The following is a 21,946-nucleotide window of genomic DNA, read 5'->3' as shown; positions in this document are numbered from 1 at the left end:
GTGACTGGGTTTGTCCTAACCCGTAAGTGTCCCTTTGATTGGGCAGGGGGTGTTTTCATGTGTGCCTTCTGAGTTTCTTGGCAGCTGATGTGGAATCCTTGTCTCTCCCAGGGCCTGTGGTAATATGAACTTCGCTCGCAGGAATTCCTGCAACCAGTGTGGTGAGCCCAGACCAGAAGATTCACGTCCATCAGGAGGTGTGTATAAACAACTCTGTCTCTTTTAGAAGTGTTTATGACACCTGCAGCTTTTGGAAAGACCTGGCTGATGCCTTGGTTTGCATTTTCCTTCCAGACTTCCGTGGGAGAGGTGGCTATGGAGGAGAAAGAGGCTACCGAGGCCGTGGTGGCAGAGGCGGCGATCGGGGAGGTGGCTACGGTGGCAAAATGGGAGGAAGGTAAGGAGCTCCTCTGTGGGGCATGCAGGCTGTGGAATTGGTAGGGAATATGGGAAAAGACCATTGTTTATCTGTGCACACACAACTGGAAAATGTTAACTACAGATCAGAACTTCCAGAGAAGATCAGCTTGCCTGTTGAGTGTGTTCCATCAGCGTTTTTGGCTTTACCAGATACCCAGAAGTTGGCGTAGAGAGGTTTGACTGAAGGAACTGTTTGTTAACTTGCTTAAAGGAGTCCTTAAAACTTCTTCTTTCCCTTGCAGAAACGATTTCAGAAATGATCAACGCAACAGACCATACTGAAGACCACTGTGAATGTTTTGTTTGTTGTCTTGATGAGTTTGATAGTGAACTTGCCCGAGTTTTGCCTGCCGCTTCACCCATGGCCTCTTTGGATAGTGGAATTGAGTGAAACTAGATTTTTATTTTGGTGGGAGGGACTGGGGCAGTTTGGGAGGATTTTTTTTAAGCAAGACATTGAAATTTAATCTTGATTTCCACATTCTTCTCTTTTCTTCCCCCCCTCCCTTTCCCCCATACCTTTTCAACAGGCCCTACGAAGGAAAAGGATAAACTGTAAAATATTGCCAAAATATGAAGTGTTTTGTAATACAACAATAAATGCTGATTGTTTTATTTGTGAAATCTTACTGTTTCACAATTACTTCAGCTGCATGCATTTCCTTACACATTCTCTGTCTTCCTGTGGTATAACCTAAGCAGTAAATATGATGTTGGTTGAGATGGCACTGCTGTTCTCACCCTAGCTCTCTGCTGGTTGCAAAACCTGGTAGTTAAGCTGGTGGTGAGCTGTCCCTGCCCTCTATCCCACAGCTGCAGACTTCTCCTGCTCCTTTCTAATTTTTCTCTGAGACTGAAGTCCTACTCCTACCTGTGCTTTGGTGTCCTCTGCAGCCTTCATGAGGAGCAGGCAGGTGGCAGTGTGACCTCGTGCTAGCAAGGAGTGTATTGTGTCCAGGAGACCATAGCTCCAAAAAAAAAAGGTGGAATGGCTTCCAGAAACAACAGAAGTAATTTGCTACATATTGCTGTACCTTTTAACTGCTTCTTTTGAAGTGTAGATAATAGCAAACAAGTGTTGTGTGCAGCTGCTTCATCTTCAAGAGAAAATGCAGGTGAGGTGCAATAGACACAATCTTAAGCATTCAGGATTCAGTACAAAAGCCAAAATGTGAAGAAAGAAGACTCCCCAGACTGGCTGGGACTCTGAGCACTGCTGCTGGTGTCCAGTGCTACCTCCTCACCATAACTCTTTTAAAAAAAGAGAGAACATCTCTGGTCACCCAGCACTCCAGTGGGCAAATGCTACAGATGCAAGTTCTCAGGGTCTGTTGTGACAATCTTTATAACTGGGCACAAAGCTGCAGTTCAAAGACAGGAACAAAAATAGCTTTTTGTTAATGTTTATAAGCCAGCTCCCTAGCTTGGTGTGCATTCATGGGCATGGTAACAGTAAGTTTACATCAGCCACTACCCCTGGCTGTAAATGTAATAACCATGCTGTGCCTTTTTAAGGTTTCTCCTGGAAAGCAGGGGTACTGTCACTGCTCTGTCAGAAAAGGCATTTGTCATGAATTCTGGGTGACTTACTCCTCTTAAAACTGGGATTTAAGGCATTTGTGTGTTAGTGACATGATCAAATTTAATGTATGGGTGAAGCTTTAGAAAGGCAAATTGTAGACAAATAAGTTCAGCATCCGTTGTTTTGCTGAAGATGTAAGATCTGAGGCCTGATTACTCCTAACTTGGTCTGTCAACAAGCAGGGATAGGAAAGTATGAGCTGGTTATTTGGGTTTTTTCCAAGTTAGTCTTTCTTGGGGCTGCACTTCGTGCCCTCAGAGCTGTGTGGGGAGAGGCTGGAGCAGCTGATCTGCTGCTCATGCTGGAGGGACAGCAGATTCCATGCCTGATCCCAACCAAAGTGGTCTCTCTGGAGGAATTTTGACATTGCCTGATGCTGCTCCCCAGGCCAGCTGGTGTTGAGCAGCAAACATTTGAAGAATGGCTGTTGTCTGGAGTGGATGGAATGGAACAACTTGAAAGGGTTCTTAGTACAAAGCGTCAAAGATTTTATTTTTTTTTTTTACCTGGAGGTTCTTGTGCATCACATCCATCCCAGGCAGGAACTGCCACGGAGGAGTAATGGTGTTGCTATTTGCTTATCAGCTGTGGCAAACACTAAAAGCTGCTCTGAGAAATTTCATGTCACTGAAGTGCTGGTTCATAATGTTGGTTTATAAACAGCTCTTGAAACTCACCTGGAGCTGGAGGTGATTCAGTGGCAGTTCAGCTCCTGGCTCTGCAGAGCCCAACTCTACACTGCAGCCCTGGTGAGCAACGTGGCCTCCTGACTCCAGATGCTGCCTGTGGTAATAGAATTTAGTTTTCCGTGATGTTTTGAGGTGAATATGATGATATTGTTGATTTGGAGACCTGCTGGATCTCCAAGCTGTGGAAGTACCTTAGGAAAGGGTTTAGAAATCAAGGCAGCTGACTGCATTGAGACCTTTTGCATTAAATTTGGGGGAGATGGAATTTTGCCCAAAGCCCAAGAAATCAGGAGTGTTTAGGCAACCAGAGGTTCTATGGATCTATTTATCGTGTTCTTCCAGGAATGTTTTTCAGTAAAACTTGTGTCAAGCCACAGGTTTAACTTCTCAAGTTTCAGGTCAGCAGTTGCAAGGATTTCTTCTGTCCTGTTTCTGGGTTTTTACCTAACACTGAAAGAGCTGGAAGTCTGTTCACCTTTTACAAGATAGCTCCTCTGTTCCTGATACCAAGCTTATTACAGCAGCTGGATAAACATCTTTATACTCTGAGGGCTCTGATTTGGCATCTCCAAGACTGAGCTGAATTCTTCACCTTTTAAAAGCCAAAAACCCCACAGACCTGCTTGGAAACCTGCAGGGGCTGCAGGTGCCTTCCCAGACACTTCCCCACATTACAACAAGCAGAGGAGGGAGTTTCCTGCTCCTACTGGAGCCCAGCCAGCCACTTTCTCATCGTCCATCTTAAGTGGAAGAGCAGATGGATCAGTTGCTTCCTAGATACGAACCAAACACGGATGCATTTGCAGGCAGAGCTGCTCTTGTTTTGAAAGGAAGCACCGGGCTGACCTGAGCCAGGAGCTGCAGGTCCTTGGATCTCTGCAGCCAGACCCAGAGTTCCCCTTGCACCAGCCCTTTATGGCTTGCCAGCCACCCCCTGTGCTAGCCCAGCCATGGTTTTCCTTTCTCCCATCTGTATTTTCCCCCTCAGCAACTTCCTTATTTTGCCATGTTACGCAGATCCCTTTCTCCCCTGAATCCCACTTGCCTTTCCTACAGGCAAGATGTCCAGATGAATGTCCCTTTCCAGCTGAAAAGCAACGTGTTGCAGCATCCCTGTGGATGTCTTCAAGCTGCACTCAACAGATGCTCCTCTAACTTCAGGCTCTGGCATGACTAAAAAGTAGAGGAAGGGGCCTGTGAGCTTTAAAATAGGTGTGTGGCTGAAGCTGGCGTGAAAACAAAAGCAGATATAACTCATATCCTATTTTTTTTCTCCCTAAAACGTAAGCAGCATCAAAACATCCTTTTGCTTTAGTCAAATGAAAACAAAACAGTCAAACAAAATCCAGCAGGGAGCAAACAGAGCTGTTAACTTGTCACTGGAAACCAGAAGATCAGCTGTGCAAGAGCTGGAGTCCTGACACATGTGCATCATGTTGCCTTGGGTGGTGAAGAGCCCTCTGTCCCCACGGGTGACCAAATTCCATGTCTAAGAGGGAAATGTAAGCATAAAAACCACAAACCAGAAGCCCTGAGTGAGCAGTCATTCTGTAAGCTCCAGAGCCTGCTGTTCATATGTGTGGGGTGGGTTTTGCCAGACCTCTGAGGAGGGACAATGTCACTTGCCCAACCTCCTGCAGTGCTGCACTTGTGCTAGGACAAGCCCTCATCTGCTCTGGACAGAACCTCCAGGGTCTGGAGCCCAGAATGAACACAGTTTTAGGAAAAGCAGGTCCATCTTTCTTCTCTTTCCCCCAGCTTCAAACTAGGCAGAACCCAAGCCCAGCTGCCACAACCAGCAGGAGGTTTGTTCCAGCACCCCAACCTGACCCTGCTCTGCTCCCCATCGAGCCCAGAGAGACAGCACCCACAGCAGGACACATCCTGACACATCCCTGTGATGGATGGGATGAGTTACAGGCCTGGGAGCAGAGATGCTGCATGGGAGACATCAGAAGGATGGCAAGAACCAGACTGGTTTGGGTTGGAAAGGACCTTAAAGCTCACCCAGTCCCACTCACTGCCATGGGCAGGGATACCTCCCACCAGCCCAGGCTGCTCCAAGCCCCATCCAGCCTGGCCTGGAACACTCTCCCAGGGATGGAGCAGCCACAGCTTCTCTGGGCAACCTGGGCCAGGGGCTCAGCACCCTCATAGTGAAGAATTTCTCCTGGATCTCTAACCTACATGTCCCCTCTGCCAGTTTAAAGCCATCACCCCTTGTCCCATCACTCCAGCTCCTTGACAAAAGTCCCTCCCCAGCCTTCCCGTAGTCCCTCCAAGTACTGGAAGATCCAGCTGGATGCACGGCAAGCCCCCGCGTCATCTTTCCCAGCTTTTCCTTAAGCCTGGAGATGGAACTGCGGTTGACAGGAGCTCCCAAACAGAATTTGCCCCAGTAGCACAGCTTACCCCGAGCCTCGCTCTCTCCTTTCATTCCCTAGAGGGATGCGGAGGGAAGAGGCATCGCCTTGCTGGGAAAGCGGGATGGAGACTGCCCAAGGGGGGGGGGATTCCTGCCGGGGGCGGGAGGCAGCGGGGCGGGGGGGCAGGGGGGAAGCTGCTGCCCGCAGAGCCCAACCCTCCGCCGGGGCTGGGGCGGGACGGGACGGGACGGGGCCGCCCCCGGGGCCGGGGCGGGGAGAGGCCGAGCCGGGCGGTGCGGAGCGGAGCGGGGATGGGGCATGGGGCGGTGCGGGCGTTGCGGGCAGCCCTGGCCCTGGGGCTACTGGCCGCGGCTCGGCCCGGCCCGGGACCTCGGCAGCGGCGGCAAGCGGAGGTAGGAACGGTACCGGGCTGAGGGGAGGGAGCTGCCCCCTGGACATCGAGGGCTGAGGATGTCCCGGGGTGCCTGGAACATTGGGAGTGGTGGTGGTGGTGCCATGGGCGTTTGTGCATGTCCCTTGGCTGGGGTGTGTGTCCCTTAGGTGTGAACGCATGTCCTTTAGGGGAGGGGTGTCCCTTAGGTGTGTGTGCATGTCCTTTAGGGGGAGGGAGTGTCCCTTAGGTGTGCATGTCCCTTAGGTGGGGGAGTTGTCCCTTAGATGTGTGTGCATGTCCCTTAGGGGTGTGTAGGTCCCTTAGGGGTGTGTCTGTGTCCCCTAGGTGTGCCTGTGCCATAGGGGTGTGTGTGTGTCCCTTAGGTGTGTGTGTCTGTGTCCCTTAGGTGTGGCCACACTAAAGTTGTGCCTGTGCATGCCCTGGGTGTGCCTATACCACAGGTGTGCCCGTGCTGGTGCCTATGCCATAGATATGGATTTCCATCCCATAGTTCTGTCTGCCAACGCCATAGGTGTGCTCCTGACACAGGGGGTGTGTGCACATGCATGTCTATGTTCACACCTAGGTGCACACCCACGAGTGACACTGAACAGCCACATCCCCGTGGGTGTGCCTGTCCCCGGTGTCTGCTGGTGGCTTGTCCCTGGCAGAGGTGTGGCACAGGCTGGGGATGGCCCCGTGCTGTTGGTTTGTGCTCAGAGTGTCAGGGAGTGCCCACGCGTGGTGTGGGTGGGGATGTGTCCCCGTGGGTGATGGACAAATGAGACACCTCCCTCCTTCCTCACAGCTCCGACAACAATAGAAGTCTCGCACTCGGAAACCTTCCCATCTCCTGGTAACTCAGGATGGGACAAAAGCCAAGCTCTCCCTTGCCCTGCCTCTCACCAGGGCTGTCCCTGTCACCTCTGTTTGTCCCCGTATCACTGTCACACCATGCTGCCATCCGTTCCTGTTTGGTTTGGAAGGATGAGGGATGAGATTTGGCCAGCCAGCAAAGGTTCACGTTGGGGATTTTTATTTTTTTTTTTTTCCTTGTTTAGGCATTGATCCAGCACACGTTTGCACAGATGCTTGGGTTTAAAACCCCAGCAAGTCCTGGTGGATTAATTGGGATTTTTCACATGCTTTGAGATGAAAAGTGCACGTGAGTGCTCAGAGCCTTGGTTTAATGTGCAGGTTTCTTGTCTTGGGAGATGCTGTTTCAAAGATGTGTTTATATACCTGTGCTTGTCCCTCTGTGCCAGGCCCCTCATGCCACCTGGACAAATACAAAGCTGCCCAGCTCTTAATGCTCAGAAAACTGATCAATTTAATATTCACTTCACAAAGTAAACCACCTCCTGGGGGGTGAGAGCTTTGAAAGGGCTGATCTGCCTTTTGATTCCTCACTGGTGACTTCTGAGAACTTTTCCCTTGGAGCAGGACCCAGGGGTGACAGGTCCCAGGTGAGGGATGCTGGACAGTTGGGTTTCCTGTCTCCCTGCCTCAGTTTCCCCAGTGTGATGGACTTGGCTGGTCAGGGATTTTTGGAACAATGTGTACAATGGAAACATGCAGAGTCTGGGATAAGGAAGCTTGCCTAAATAAGCTGAGCAGTTAATTTTGCTTTGAAAAGGAAGCTGAAATTCTCACATAACATCAAATGGTTTGAGTTGCTTGTGGCTTTCAGAGCACTGCCAGCCTTTGCTTCTAAAGCTTTTTTTTTATTATTGCTTTTTAAAATAGCCAAAGTTAGCAACAATGGGTTGTGTAAACTTAGATGCAAAAGTCTGAGAAAATATCCAGTTGTGTTGCTTTCCTGGCTTGTGCCCTTTTCTTCACAGCATTTGTATCAATTGCAGCTTAAAAAGAAGAAGAAAAAAAAAAGCTTGGAAATTTAATTTGAAACATTTGTGTGTTAAATCACCTTGTTATCTGCAGGCTCCAGATAGGAAAAGGTCCAAATCTAGAGAGCACATAGTTTGGCAGCCCTGGTTTCTGTCTGGGCTGTGCTCAGGACTGCAGTGGGGTAATGCCCCAGCATCCTCCATCCTGGGGAAACTCTGTAAAATCCGTGGCACATGAGACCTCACCCTGGGCTGGGAGTGAAGAGCGTGGTGGTGGTGCCAAGGACCATAAAGTGCCTGTAGTGATTTGTATGAGAAGGTACAGGTCTGCTGTGATAGGAAGAAAATATTGGTTAGAAATCTGAGAAAAGCAGGGAATAGAAATGGAGAGTGAGACTAAAGGACTGAGACATTGTCATCCGGGATTTTTTTGGTTTTTAAACTTCTATTTTCCATCCTGTCCCTTCTCAGCCTCGAGGCTCACTTTTAGCCTTGGCTCTGTGCTGTGTTTGTGCTTAGAAACTCTCTGGAATCTGGATGAGCTTCTTTACAGAGTTGGGATGTTGGATGCTGAGAGCTGCCTGGCTGGAGTGAGGGTCTCCGGGTACCACCCAGCAAGTGGTGGGGACTCAGGGGTCAGCTGGGACCATCCCTTTCCCCCTCCAATTTCCCTCTGATGGAAAGAAGAGGAAGAAAACCTTCCTCCTGGGACAAATCCCTGCTGTTCAGCCTCAGCAGGACGAGCCAAAGAGTGGGAGAAAGGAGGAGGAATTACTCGGGTGCCATCTCCCCTGGGTTCCGTGAGGCTGAGGGGGTAAAACCCGTGAGATCAGGGCATGTAAAACCCATGAGATTAGGGTCACAGCCCACGGTGGGGATGTGGCAAATGCTTCCAAAGCACCCAGAGTTTCCTCCCCCATCCCCCTCGGTTTGATTAACAGCCCCGTGAGTCACAGCAGCCTGAACAGCCCCGCTTTCTTTCCCGGAACAATCCTCATTTGTTATCCCCATTTGTTACGGGGGATAACAAGGGGCTGGTGGCTGCTTGGAGGGGGGGGCACCTCGCCTGCCCCCCAACTTCCCATCCCCACGGAGGGCCAGGGCCGAACGTTTCGTTTCCTTTCTCTCCTTAGACACAAAAACACAACCAGTCTGCGTGACCAAACTGGTTTGTCAGCCGCTCTGGTATTCACAAGGGAAGGTGGTTTTCCCCCTGGTTTTCCCCCCCGAGAGTGTTTTTGGGTGGCATCCCAGCAGTTCGGGTGCTGCTGTTGAAAAGCAGGGGTGATTTGTAGTGATTGCTGCCGAGATTTTCCTGTATCCACCAGGCAAGCAGAGCCATCTGCCAGCCCCGCAGACACCACCAAGACTTCCATGGTGTTTGTTCCCTTTCAAGTGATGTGATATTTATTGTTCCTGGCCCCTGGCATCCCCTCCCATCCAGGAAAACTGGGAGGCAGGGAGCTAGCTCCTGTTCAGCATCCCGAAGATCTGGGACACTGAAACCAGGAGGGGTTTTCCTTGGCTGCTGCTCCCCCCTCGCAGCTCCAGGAGATCCAGCCTAAAAAAAGAAAAAAACCCCAAAACCTACTAAAGGAGCTTGAAATGACACTGGGAACGGTGTTCCCCCAGCTTCAGTGGCAAGTAGATAATTTGCCGCTAAATTAGTTTATTTTCGGGAGGGGTGGGTGGGAGAGGAGGGTCCCTCAGGACCAGATAAGGCACAGCAGGGGAGCATCACAGCAGGGCTTGGGGTTTTAATCAGCTTCCATCGTTAACACACCTAATTAGCTGATGTTTCCCTGGCTTTTCAGCGGGAGGACAGCCGAGCTCTGTACTCGTTGATCTCCCTGTTTGTGTCCGAATATATAAAATTTCTATAGGTACTTACACACAAAAGAGACACAAGGGTTCTGCTGAAGGGGTTGTGCCTGCAGGCAGGAATGCGGTTCGGGTGAGTGGAAATTCATGTTTTTAAGTGAAACGAACGTTTTGAAATGCCTTGACACCTTCTAAAGGCCGGCAAGTGACCCCATGAACTGGGGCTCCTTCACCAGCCGTGCCAAAAACGTGCTCAGGGCTCAGCTCTCCCCGTGTCTGTGCTGTGTGTGTGAGGGAAACTGAGGCTGAAAACTGGGACCTGGGGCTTCCCAGGGGTGAAATCATGTGGGATGGATCCTGGGGCTCCATGGGCCGAGGACCCACCTGGGCTGGCTCACGAGGCTGCTGTTGCCTCCTGCTTCAAACCAAAAAGACCTGGAAGGTGCAGTTTGCAGCCAGCATCCTCTGTAACCGGGGCAGGGATCGCTGCCCTCTCCTGCCCGGGAATGGGAGGGAAGGGAGGGATGGGATTTGTTTCCAGGCAGAGCAGAAGGGACCGGAGTCAGGGGAGGCAGACGTGAAACTTCCCTGATGCCTTGGTGGCGAGGTGCCAGAAGCTGAGTGTCTGGAGGGGAAGGGAGGCAGGACCGGAGCCTGCCGCCTCTGTGCTCTTGTTATCCCGGTTTCCAGGGAGGGAGGGAGGTTTAATTGTATTTGCTGTTGGCTGTCTTCCAGCTGGGATGCCTGCGGTCGGGGGGCAAGGTGTTTCCTTGGCTTTAGCTCTCAGCGGAGATGTTTGCTCGAGTTGTGACCAGAGCCCTGAGATGGAAAGGGCCCCGCTGCCTTTCTCCCCCCCCCCCCCCCCAAACCATCCTCCTCCTGTCCTCGCTGCACTCCCAGAAACTTTTCTGCCCTGGTGTTGTCTCCTGGGCAGCTGGACCTTTCCTCTTCTCTCTCCCTCCCTCCTGTGGAGGGGGAGCCGGGCATATTTCACATTAATGCTCAGCTCTTGGTTTCCTGCTGTTTTTCTTTTCCCATTGTATGGAAAAGAGCATTTCCCTGCCTGGGGCAGCAGGGAGGGGGCTTCCCAGCATGGCCAGGTTTTGCATTGCAGCCTCTGGAGAGGTTTAATGGGCTGTTTCCAGCTTCCACCCAGTCCTGCCAGAGCTTGGCTCATGTCTGGAGGTGTGGAGGGCACACAGAGGTGTCCTGAGCACAGGCCCCTGTGGCACAGAGCTCTTGTCTTCCCCCATCATCCTGAAAAATCCCTGGTCCAGGGGATTTGATGCACTCAGCTGTCTGATAAATCCCCAGCACACTGGAGGATCAGCAAGCACATCCTTCTCCTCTAACTTCATGTTCCCAGGAATGACATCACCTGGAGCTCACCATAGCCATGTCTAGAAAATGTCATAACATTTCTCCTGGCAGTTTTGCAGCCTGGGGTCTGGTGCCTGTGTGTGAGAACCTCAGTGTGACACAGGTCAGAAAAGGGAAAGTCCTGCTCTGGTTGGACTTCCAAAGCTCAGCAGGATGTGGGCAGGAATAATAAAGCCTGTGTAGGTGTTGGGGCCTGTCAAGTGCAGCTGCTGTGATAGCTGTTGCTTTTTCACCCTGAATTCTCCAGATGGGGTTTCAAGCACTGGTGTGGCTGTGTTGGGAAAAACCATTTTCAGGCTGTAAGAATGGATTACAGGAGCTTAAAGTTGTTAAGTTTTAGATGCTAAGAGAAAGGGAGATTGTGGTAGAAAATGCTGAGGCTGTGCCATGCTTTGAGACCTGGAACTTTCTGTCCAGGCACTTTGTAGCTCACATTTATCTGCAGTGATGTAAGCACTGGGGTTTGTCAGCCCATATATGTAGCTGGTGATGATGTTCTACTTCTGGAGGAAACAAAAACATGACTGAGGAAGGTGGCCAGATAGCTCCTCCTCTCCTGACTGCTCTGAGGGCAACCAAACCTCCCTGCCACCCTTGTTCCCTCATCCTCATATCCTCCTCCTCTGCCAGAGTATCCTGAGCCTCTGTGTTCTGCCTCCTGGTACCCATTGAGGTGGGGGTTTATGCCCTGTGCCCAGGCAGATGGCACATCCAGGTTGTTCAGCCTCACACCCCGTTGATCCTGACTCCCCAGGACCATGGGGTTTGGGTGACTTGGTGCTCCAGCCTGATGCTGCTACACCACGCTGCCCCCTCCGGCTGCTGAAAAGGTTTTGGGGTGCACAGGGCCACATTTTTGGGCTGGGTGAAGGGCATGTCCTGCAGGGATATGTGCTGGTTCTTGCCATCTTGCAGCCCGAGGTGTAGAAGGGGTGTAGAGGAGGAGATGGGATCTGGGAAAGGGGCAGGGAGAGCTTGGAGAGGGGTTTGGAGCAGGCAGAGAGCCCATGGAGCTGCCTGCCTTGCCCCTGGGAGGTGACTTAACAGCAAGCAGAGGGTTTGGGCAGGAGGAGGAGAGGGAGAGGCCCTGACACATCCCAGGGCTGACAGAGCCAGAACCTGTTCCTGCTCCTCCCCAGAGAACGGTGCCTGGGGGGGCTGGATGGATGCTGCCGGCGCTGGAGGGGGTGAATCGCCCGCTGGAGATGGTTGGGCAGGAGCAGCTTCAAGTGGAGATAAACACCAATCCCCTTCTTCTGAGACGAGCCAGGAGGGAAGAAAGGGGTTTTAAAAGCACCACTTTTACCAGCGGGCTGCAGCCGTGCTCGGCCCACCTCATTCCTTTGGGATGCGGGAAATGGAGCAGCCACTTTCCCTTTCTTATTCCTCGTTCCTTGAGCTCCGATTTCTCATGCACCAACAGGATGCTGGGCGGCTTGTTTGTCTCCTGCAGACAACCCCGGCGGCGGGGAAGGCGGGTGTGGAGCATTCCTGCAATCCTGGCTCTTAATTCCTCCTGAAAGCTGGAGGCACCGGCTGGGCAGAGCCGTTTATTTTCTTTGAGAGTGAAATTTGTGTGCTGGAGAAAGTTCAGAGTCTCCGTGCATGTAAATGGTCGATAAGGAAAAGAAGAATGGTTTGGCAGAGCCGGTTGCCCCCTGCACATCCCGCAGTGGGGATGGGGTTACGGGGGAGGCTGAAGCCTGACCCCATCTGACAGCACCCTGCTCATGTCCACAGCGCTGTAGCCTCCAGTTTCATCATTCCAGTTTAACCAAAAATTGCCTTATTTCACCCATGGTGATTAGAATGGGTTTGATAGCCTCTGGCTGGGGGTGACATGAGGGTTTTTTGATCTGGTGATGTTAGCAATGGTTCCTCCTATGCCTCTGTGGTGGTGTGGCCAAGAACCATCAAAAACGATGGGCTTAGTCGAGGTTTTCCCATGTCCCATGATACAAGTAGATAGACCAGAGCAGCTTGGCACCCACAGAACTGCTTGGGGTGCTGAGCTATTAGGGGAAAAAACAAAAAAAAATAATGGGGCATTTCTGCACAGCATGGGGTTTGCAGCACTGCCTCCCATCACAACTTTGGGGTTTTTTTTTTCCCATCCCTTCTCAAGCCAACATGTGCAAACCTCTGCCCCTGCTCTGAGCTGTGCTTCTCCCATCTCTCTCCTTCCAGCTGTTCCTGGAGAAATACGGATACTTGGGACATCTGGGACCCGGCACCCACAGCCCTGCCGAGTTCAGGGAGGCAGTGAGGTAAGGAAAGCAGGAAAGGAGCTTTTCCTTTCAAAGTGCAGCAGAAAAGCAGCAGCTGGGGCTGGGTGGGAGCTGCTGGTGCTCAAGGGGGGCTTTGTGTAGCCAGGAGGGTTCTCCCCCTTGCCTGCTCTGATGATAAAGCACAACTGGTCCTTTTTGGAAAGGCTGGGATATACCCGACTCCTGCAGCTGGATGCTGGATGCTGGCTGGTGCCTCACTGTGCTGCTTTATTTGCCTTTTATGGCTTGGTGCTCCCCTCACAATAATATCTGCAGTGAGGCCAAGGTTGGGGATGGCTGGGAGATGTCAGGAGCCTGAGCTACGACTTCTCCTAACAAGATCACATTGGCTTTGGGAGCATCCCTTGGCCTTTGACCCTGTGCAAAGCCAAGTGCAGCAGGGGTTGAAAGCTGGGAAAGGCATTTTTTAGGCTCCCTTGGCTAACACGGGAGATGCCTCACAGCTCAGGAGTGATTACAGAGGTAAATTCTTCTTTTATCACCTGGATGCATTCCAGAGGCCATATCCCTGGCTCAGGTCGAACACCCAGCACTAACACACCCAAACCTCCCTCGGGGAGGAATCTGAGTGCTGCTATTTCCCTTCCTTTCCCAGGAATTTCCAGCGGGTGACCCACCTCCCCCCCAGCGGGCTCCTGGATGCTCCCACACTCCATCAGATGGCTCTGCCCCGCTGTGGGACGGGGGATGGGAAGAGCCGGGATTCTGCCTCCCCGCGCCACCGGCGCAACACCCAGCACGGTGAGCAGCAGTGCCAGGAGGTCCGGGGGGTTTCTAGCGTGCTGGGGCTCCATCTCTTCCATTCTAGAGATCTTCAGCCATCTTCCAGCTCCTGGAGATGCTGCTGTGCTTGCGAGGTGCAGCTCTGCTGGCACAGTGTCTGTCCAAGGACCTGCCTGGGGTTTGGAAAACTTTTTATTTTTAAAGCTTTTTGTTTTGAGGTGTTTTGTGTGGCTCGATGTCAGCAGTGATTAGAAAGATGTGGCTCCCACTCGTGGGAAGCTCTCTGAGCAAGGGGGTAGGTGGGTTTACTGCTGCTGAGGATGCCAGGACATCTCCCAGGGAGCTAGGAGGTCACTGTGGCCCCAGGCACAGCCCTGGTGGCACAATCCAGAGGGCAGGGACTGGCACACAGTAAAGTTCTCTCCAGGCTCTGCTGAGCTTTGAGGTTTATGATGTGTGTTGGTGACCCAGCAGTAACCACAAACCTGCTGGTGCTGGGCTGCCTGCCCACCAGGGGAATGTTTCACCCACGTTAAGGGGTGAAAATCACTGCTCTGAGCAACCCCTCTTGCTCCTGTGTCAAGGGTTGGGCCTCTTGGTGTCTCCTGAGCTGCCTCCTGGGCTTGTGGATGAGTAACTGGATTCCTAGAGAGCGAGAGGGCTGGGGCCAGCTGGATTTGGGATGTGGGAAAAACGAAGGGGAGATTAAGAAAGAGCTCTGTGCCGTGTCAGGCTGTCTGCATCTGGCAGGGCTGATGATGGACAGCCCCAGGAGACAGCCCCATCCTCCTCCTCCTCCCTCCTTTCTCCTTCCTTCCAAACCCCTGAGGTGCAGCATCACCCTCCCAGCTCCCATCCCTGCTGTGCCCAGGGCAGGTGGGATACAAAGCAGAGATGAGAAGGGTGAACAGGAGCAGCTGATGCCCTGTGGCTCACAGGCTCCTTTTTGGGGATCATGGTCCATGGGTGGGTGGTGAGAGATTCCTGTCAGCCCTGAGCCTGGGCAGAGCTCTGTGTGGTTCTGGTGCCAGCAGAGAGGGAGTAACCAGGAGGTGGGAACAAGGCTGTTTATGGAAACCCAGAGGGGTACAGGTTGGAAGGGACTTGAAGATCACCCAATTCCAACCTCCCTGCATGGGCAGGAATACCTCCCACCAGGTTGCTCCAAGCCCCATCCAACCTAGCCTGGAATGCTTCCAGGGATGGAAGCAGCCACAGCTTCCCTGGGCAACCTGGGACAGGGTCTCACCACCCTCAGAGCAAAGGATTTCTTTATAAAGAAGAAATTTCTAAAGAATTTCAGTGCCTGCAGGCTGGGGGGGAGGGAAGGGATGCTAACAGCACGGGTCAGGAAGGCTGAAGGCTTTGTGCTGCCTGTTTGTCCTGCTTGAAGCAGGAAACTGCTGCAGCTGAGCCAGCAAAGTGCTTTGTGTTCCACCTCTCTCCCAGCAGGACCTTTGCCATCACACCCATCCCACCAGCCTCGGGCACACTCACACCCTGGCACCTGGGCAAAAACCCAACCTGACTCTGGGAGGGTGACCAGAGCCTCCCCTGCCCTGGGCTGCTCAGAGAGCTGGGGGAAGGATGAAGAACTGGGTGGGGGGATTTGTCCCTGGGGGTCAGCTAGGGGTGGGATGTCCGACAGCTTTGCCAGGGGGATCTTGGCTCAGCCCCCCAAGAGCCACCCCTGAAGTGCTGCTGGCTCTCTGTTCTCCAGCACAGCTGGAGCAGGTGCTGGAGATCTGTCACTGCTCCCATGCCTCAGCACCAGCTCTGGCATCTTCCCAGCAGGGCCCCGTGGCTTCTCTCCCAGTCCCTGACACCCCCAGCCAGATGTAATCATGGGGCCCTGGGGTCCCTGCAGCTGCTGGAGGAGGAGGAGGGGGTGGTGATGTTGTGGGAATATGCATCTCTGTACCCCTGCCTGGGGAGAGGAGGGTAGGGAGGATCTCACAGCCTTGTCCTCTTTGTCATTGTCACCTTCTGCCCCAGGGGCTGTGTTGTTCCTTATGGGACAGAGCTTTGAAGGAAACCTTGGTGATGGTGAAGTGATGCTTTTAAAATGAATAGTGAGCTGTGGTTTGTCCCTGCTGGGACATTCCCAGCTTGGCTGGCAGACAAACATCTTCTGCAGGTAGAAATGGTCAGGATGTTCTTAAAAATGGTGAAAACCCAGCCCTGAGCACTGGGCAGGAGCTGGTCTTCTTTTCCTTGCCTTGGCTCCGTGTCTGCTGTGTTGCAAGTCCTTGTATGGGGGTGGGGGGGGGGGGGGGGAGGGAAGAAAAGAGATTTCCAAAAGGAAAAAAAAACAGACAAGGGACTTGGGGAGGGAGTTCAGGTGCTGCTGAGAGCTCTTCCCACTCCTTTTCCCATTGGGCCACTTGTTTTTGGAGGTGGTTTTGCTTGCCCTCCCTGACAGCCTGTCCTTAGGCTGCATCTCCTGGGCATGAAGCTGGCATCAGGGTCAGGGCAAATTTGGCCCTGAAAAACATGAGAAGGAAAGGGGAGGGGATTCAAACTGGCTGCTCCAGCTTCTTCTCTCTTTGAGAAGGTTTTGGCCCCTCCTTTAGTGTTTGGTTGCACATCCAACCTTGGGAACCTTTGGGTGGGGTCTGATGGTGGCACCTTCAGAGGGATTTCATGGGTGCTGAGTGTTGGTGGCACACCTGGCTTGACTTCAGCTTCAGCTTGGAAAAGCCATGGTTTTGTTTTGTTTTTTCCCAGCACAGGGAACCTTCCCTCCACCTGAGCAGCCCCCAGGTGGGAGAACAATTCCCCAGTCCCCATCATGGTTCTGAACTTCTCCTCCTTTTGCAGGTGGGAGGTGGTACAAGAGGCACCTGAGCTACCGGGTGGTGAACTGTCCCTCCTACCTGCCCCAGCACGAGGTCCGTCTGGCTGTCAGAGCTGCTTTCCAGCTCTGGAGCAACGTGTCCTCTCTGGTGTTCTGGGAGGTGCAGGATGGCCCAGCTGACATCCGTTTGACTTTCTTCCACGGGGATCACAACGATGGACTCAACAATGCCTTTGATGGACCAGGTGCTGGTTGCTTCCCCCTCAGAAGCTTCTCTTTTCCAGGGTGGGCTGGGGTGGAGGTGGCTGTTGGAGGTTCTGCTCCAGCAGTCCCTCTAACCAAGGACACCTGCCACTTTGCTTTCTGATTTGGGGTCCTCACTCCCAAGTCTGTGATTTGGGGTCTGCTATTGAGGCTGTTGAGATGCTCATTCTAGGATCATGCTGGTGGCCTTTGACGAGCCCCCTCACTCTGAGAGCCTCCTCCAAACCTCAGCTCCTGCCTTCCAGATCTTTTCTACATGGCACTGTCAGGTTTACTCTCTTCTTGAGCTTTTGTCACTTTGGTGGCTTCAGTCCCGGGGGCAAAAAACTCAACCCCCAGAGCAGACAAACCCTCCCTGTGCTCAGCAGCAGGAAGTAGAACTGGTTTGGGTTGAAGCTGCTGCTCTTTCTCGGGAGACCCCCTAAACACCTATAACGTGTATTTAAGCAAACCAGAGCTGCACGTGCCTCCCCAACCCCTCCCTTGGCTGGCAGCTGAACTCATCTCCTGCCCCGTGGTCCATGATGGGTCTTGTATCTCCAGGAGGTGCTCTGGCCCATGCCTTCTTCCCCCGGAGAGGAGAAGCCCACTTTGACAGCGCCGAGCGCTGGTCCCTGCGCAGCGGCAAAGGGCGCAACCTCTTTGTCGTGGTGGCACACGAGGTTGGGCACACCCTGGGGCTGGAACACTCCCCTGTCAAGAGTGCCCTGATGTCTCCCTACTACAAGAAGCTCAGCAAGGATTTTGTCCTCAGCTGGGATGACATCTTGGCTGTCCAGAACTTGTACGGTGAGCGTGGTTTCCCTGAGCATCTCTTGGTTCCTCCAGGGCTGTTCCCTGGGGTGGAGAGTGGAGAGAGGAGCAGAGAGGTGGGGGGCAAGGGGAGAAGACCCCCAGCCCAGAGGAATGGTGGCAATGGGCCCCATCACTTTGTGGTGGGGGAGGGAGACACAGTGAGGCACGTGGGATGAGTACCAGGTCCTCCAGGGCAGGGAAGGTTGGACTTTGCATCCAGGGAAATGCTGGTGCATGTTTTGGGGGCTACCAAGGGGTCATTGCCAGCACTGTGTGGAGGGGGACAGGAAGCAGACAGTGGGACAAAGAGTGTTGGACCCTGGGGTGGATCCCCAGCCCTGTGCTCAAGCAGTGCTTTGGGTAAAGCCATTTCCCTGCCCATTCCCCACGACTCACCACCCTTTGCTCCATCCTAGGAAAGCCTTCCACAGGCTCAGCCATCCAGCTGCCAGGAAAGGTCTTCACTCACTTCCAGGACTGGAATATGGACCTTTACAGCAAGGACCACAAACGGAGGAGCCTCAGCTCCTATTACTGCCACTCCTTCTTTGATGCCATAACTGCTGGTGAGCACTGGGCACCACAGCCCTCTCCCAGAACACATCCCCCACTCTGCAGCACACAGTTCCTGCTCTGATAAGTTCCAGTGGTGGGAAAGGTGGGTTTGGCTGGTCCACAGGCCCATCTGTGCTCCCAGGGCTGGTGGCATCACTGACACACACGTTGCTGCCAGGGAGTGGAGCATCTTCAGGACAGGGTGATGGCTTGGTGGGTTGGGAGAGCAGGAAACACCCTTAGAATTGGGCTGCAGGAGCTCAGCTGTGGAAGTCCATCCTGGAGAGGGAGCTGTGGTCAGCTTTGCTCTTCTCCAGCCCGGAGGGGAGGCAAAGGGATGAAACGGAGGGGGCGGCTGGAGAGGCAGAAGGGAGCACCCAGACCCTGAGCATCCCTCGGGGAGGTGAGGGGTGGCTGGGAGGTGGGATGAGATTCCTCACCTCTCAGCCGGGACCTCCTCTGCCCCTCAGACGCGGATCACAACCTCTACATCTTCAAGGGCTCTCACTTCTGGGTGGTGCCTCCGAGCGGCAACGCCAGCGACCCCCGGGCCCTGCAGAGCCGCTGGCCCGGGCTCCCCGCGGGCATCGACGCCTGTGCCTGGTCCCAGCTCAGCCACAAGTTCTACTTCTTCAAAGGTAAGGGAGGCACCGGCAAGCAGGGCTCCCCTCGGGGCTGCTGCTGCTCCCCCTGCCTGTGGCCTGCCTGGCCTGCTCGGCATAGAATCCCAGACTGGTTTGGGTGGGAAGGGATCTCAACCATCAGCCAGCTCCAACCCCCTGCGTGGGGGGACACCTCCCACCAGGTCCCACCAGGTCCCATCTGTCCCACCTCTTGCTCCAAGCCCAATCCAACCTGCTCTTCAACACTGCCAGGGATGGGGCAGCCACAGCTTCTCTGGGCAGCCCTCCCAGTCTCACCACCCTCATGGTGCAGGGTTTCTTCCTAATGTCTGACCCAAGTGTCCTCTCTGCCAGCTTAAAGCCATCACCCCTTACGCAGTCTTCTGTCCCATGGTCCCATCCCAGTGCAGAGCTGGGGCATTGCTGGGGCCCCAGTGTGCTAAAACCTACAGGAGCCCTGGGCTTGGTGCCTGCCACAGATTAACCACATGGCTTTGGGTGTATTGTCCCATCAGCCCACATCCCCCCCCTCATGCCTCAGTTTCCCCTTTGGTGCATTCAGCAGAGCAGTGCTTACTTTGAAAACAAAACTGACTTCATCAAATTCTTTGGGGTCCCTGGGAGAAAAATCACTCCCCAGAGCTAGCTGGCCACAGGAGAGCTGAGACAAGCAGGGTGCCCGAGGTTCCTTGCACTGTGCAGGGGGCTGAAGGGCCACCAGGAGCTGAACTGGTGTCCCCAAGCTACCCAGTGGCTCCTCACAGCAGAGGGAGGTCAGACCAGGCAACCCCGGTGCCAGGGGCAGCCCCAACCTCTGATGGAAACCAATCACCAGCTCTTCAGAAAGGGACCTTTGTTTGTGGGGCTGGGTGAGAGCCCAAAGCCCCTCTCCCTGCCCAGCCCTCACTGCTCCTTCCTACCCTGGGGCTGGGGCAGGGTGGAGAGCAGAAAAGGGGCTTTTGTCTGCCTGCTTTTGGGGACAGGGCTGCGTGGGGATAGGGCTGTGTGGGGACAAGGTTGTGCAGGGACAGAGCTGTACAGGGACAGGGCTGCATGGGGACAGCTGAGCACTCATCCCCTATTGCAATTCCTGCTGCTGCCATCCTGGTCTCGCTTGTTCTGGGTCCATTTGTCCTCTTGACCTTGCAGCATGGGCTAGCAGATGGTGTGGTGGCCTTGCCCTGTCCCTGCCAGTCTCATTTCATGCCTTCAAGCCACTGAGCTGCCGTGCCTCAGTTTCCCCCCCTCTTCCCTCTCCCCAAGCCTGGTCCATGGGGCAGCCCCATAGTGGTGCTGGTCAGGTCACCAGTGGGATGCACTGGGGGCCTCCCACACCTCCCGCAGCTGGTGCTGTGATGGACCCTGTTGTGGTGGGCTCTTACCCCTCTCCCTTGCTCTCCCCAGGTGGGCGATGCTGGTGCTACAGGGGCTCCACCTTGGAGCCAGGGTTCCCCCAGAAATGCAGCACCCGTGGGCTCCCCCGGCACCCCGACACCGCGCTCTACTTCCAGCAGCTCCGGCGCCTGATCCTCTTCAAAGGAGCCAAATACCTGGTGGTGAAGGAGGAGACCCTGGATGTGGAACCCTACTACCCCCGCAGCCTGAGGGACTGGCAGGGTTTGCCCCCTGGCACGATGGGGGCTGTCACCCACCCCGATGGCTTTGTCTACTTCTTTCGGGATGATCAGTACTGGCAATTCGACCAGGGGAAGCTGCAAGTGGTGGCCAGTGGCAAGTGGGCCACTCAACTGCCCTGGATGGGCTGCTGGGATGCAAACAGTGAGCAGGTCATCTTCTGAGCTTGGATCCCTTTTTTGGTTGACTCGGGATTCTTGTCCTGGGATGATTTGGCAAGGACCAGCATGTTGGAGCTGGATGCCACGGCATGGTGGTGGAGCAGGGATGCTGCTGGGATGAGACAATCACCATCTCCCGTGGGACTGCCACAGCCAGGTGGGCTGGAAGCTCTGAGAAACAATATTTTTAAAAAGGAACAAACACAAGAAAATGTTGGAAGCCATGGGGAATGCAAACAGCCCCCTTCCTGGGCAAGACAGGGTTACATGGTTCTTTCAGACTGGGGCTGGAGTTTGTTGTACTTAAGCTGTTGTTTTCCTACAGCTGGGCAAGGAGGTGGCTTCTGCTTTGGAGCTAGGGTGGCTTGGGGTTGTTTCCTGGTTAAAACCAAAAGAAAAGAGCTATTTGGGCAAAAATAAGGGTCTGTGTTGAGTTTCACCATGTGCTCAGAGCCTCCTGCTATGCCCCTTCCCTTGCCTTGAGGGGTCAGAACCTCGAGGAGGAAATCCCAACCCTCAGGTGAGGCACCAGCTGGAGACACCAACCCTGGAGGGATTTGGGGGGGATTTTTTGGGCAGCAAACCCTCTTTGGGTTCAGAGGAGGGGGTTACAGCAGAACTGCTGCCCCTGTCACTGTGGAGCTCGAGCTCTCTAATGTGTTTGGGAGGACTGGGTGGATTCTCTGGTGTCTGGTAGGGGTTGTGCTCACCTGGCAGCCTTTCTCATGTGCAGGGAAAGTGTTTGTGCTCTGCTCTGTCTGCAAGATCTCAATGAGTTTTTGAGTCCCCTCTGCCACAATTGGTTGAACAAGGGTGACAAATCCCTGGGGGAGGCAGGGAAGAGGAGAGGGTGAGCAGGACAGACAGAAATGTCCTTGCAGGCTCAGGAGGACGGCTCAGCTGTGTATTCCTCATTCCTTTCCCAAAGCAGCTCCCCACCTGGAAATACTGCTGGCTTCTGGGCACCCAGACACCCCTCACATCTGCAAAGAGCCATCAGTCACCTCCTGCAACCTGGGGGACAGAGTCAGGGCCCCCAGCCTTGAGCTTGGGTGGCAGCAAATGCCAGCAGCCCTTGGGCCAGGGCTCAGCCTCCTGAAAATGATCTTTGGTTGAGAGAAATGAGGATTTTCCCCACACTGGGCTTGTCCATGGGTGAGCTGCTGCTTCTCTGATGGTCTCCCAGGACTCAGCCCCCAGTGATGGGTGCCCTGCTTCAGGTGGGTGGCTTCAGCATGGGTCTGTGGGTGGTCCTGCCATGCTCAGAACCAACACGAGTGGCTCTGTCCACTTTTTGTGGTATTTGTGAGCAAGCCCTTGCTGGGCAGACATGGCCCTGGTGCCTTCATCTGCTCAGTTTAAAACCTCAGGGGATTTTCAATGTTGCCAAAGAAATGGGGCTGTGCCATTTTGATTTTGCATTGGAGGGGATAAGGAGGTGACGTTGCTTCCAGGGAGTCCCAAGGGCTTGGAGATTTGATGGCAAATAAAATGAGCCTCTGGATATGCAGCTTTCATGTCATGCTTTGTTTTGGGTTTTCAAGGCAATCTCCCGTTCCCAGAAAGGGCTCTGTTCCAGCTGTGTCTGTGGTTGGGGCTGGGGTGG

At 53.8% G+C, this 21,946-nt stretch overlaps 2 protein-coding genes across 2 annotated transcripts; both read left to right on the top strand.

The window, feature by feature from the left end:
* Nucleotides 1–5: 5 nt before the first annotated feature.
* Nucleotides 6–1,044, top strand: LOC115599387 (TATA-binding protein-associated factor 2N-like; the record flags this gene model as incomplete). The annotated part of the gene is made up of 4 exons (XM_030462674.1): nucleotides 6–22; nucleotides 112–197; nucleotides 295–397; nucleotides 663–1,044. Coding segments are annotated over 4 exons (246 nt in total), but the record flags the coding sequence as incomplete, so codon positions are not given.
* Nucleotides 1,045–5,368: 4,324 nt separating this feature from the next.
* MMP28 (matrix metallopeptidase 28) lies at nucleotides 5,369–21,827 on the top strand. The gene is made up of 8 exons (XM_030462673.1): nucleotides 5,369–5,470; nucleotides 12,687–12,766; nucleotides 13,383–13,528; nucleotides 16,331–16,552; nucleotides 17,115–17,360; nucleotides 17,783–17,932; nucleotides 18,392–18,559; nucleotides 19,949–21,827. The coding sequence occupies exons 1-8, from the start codon at nucleotides 5,369–5,371 to the stop codon at nucleotides 20,341–20,343; spliced, it is 1,509 nt and encodes a 502-aa protein (XP_030318533.1). The 3' UTR covers nucleotides 20,344–21,827.
* The last annotated feature ends 119 nt before the right edge of the window (nucleotides 21,828–21,946 follow it).

Source organism: Calypte anna, chromosome 19 (assembly GCF_003957555.1).
Source record: "Calypte anna isolate BGI_N300 chromosome 19, bCalAnn1_v1.p, whole genome shotgun sequence".
NCBI classification, from domain to species: Eukaryota; Metazoa; Chordata; class Aves; order Apodiformes; family Trochilidae; genus Calypte; species Calypte anna.
Note: the sequence above shows the minus strand (reverse complement) of the source record. Positions and strands in the feature narration are given on the sequence as shown.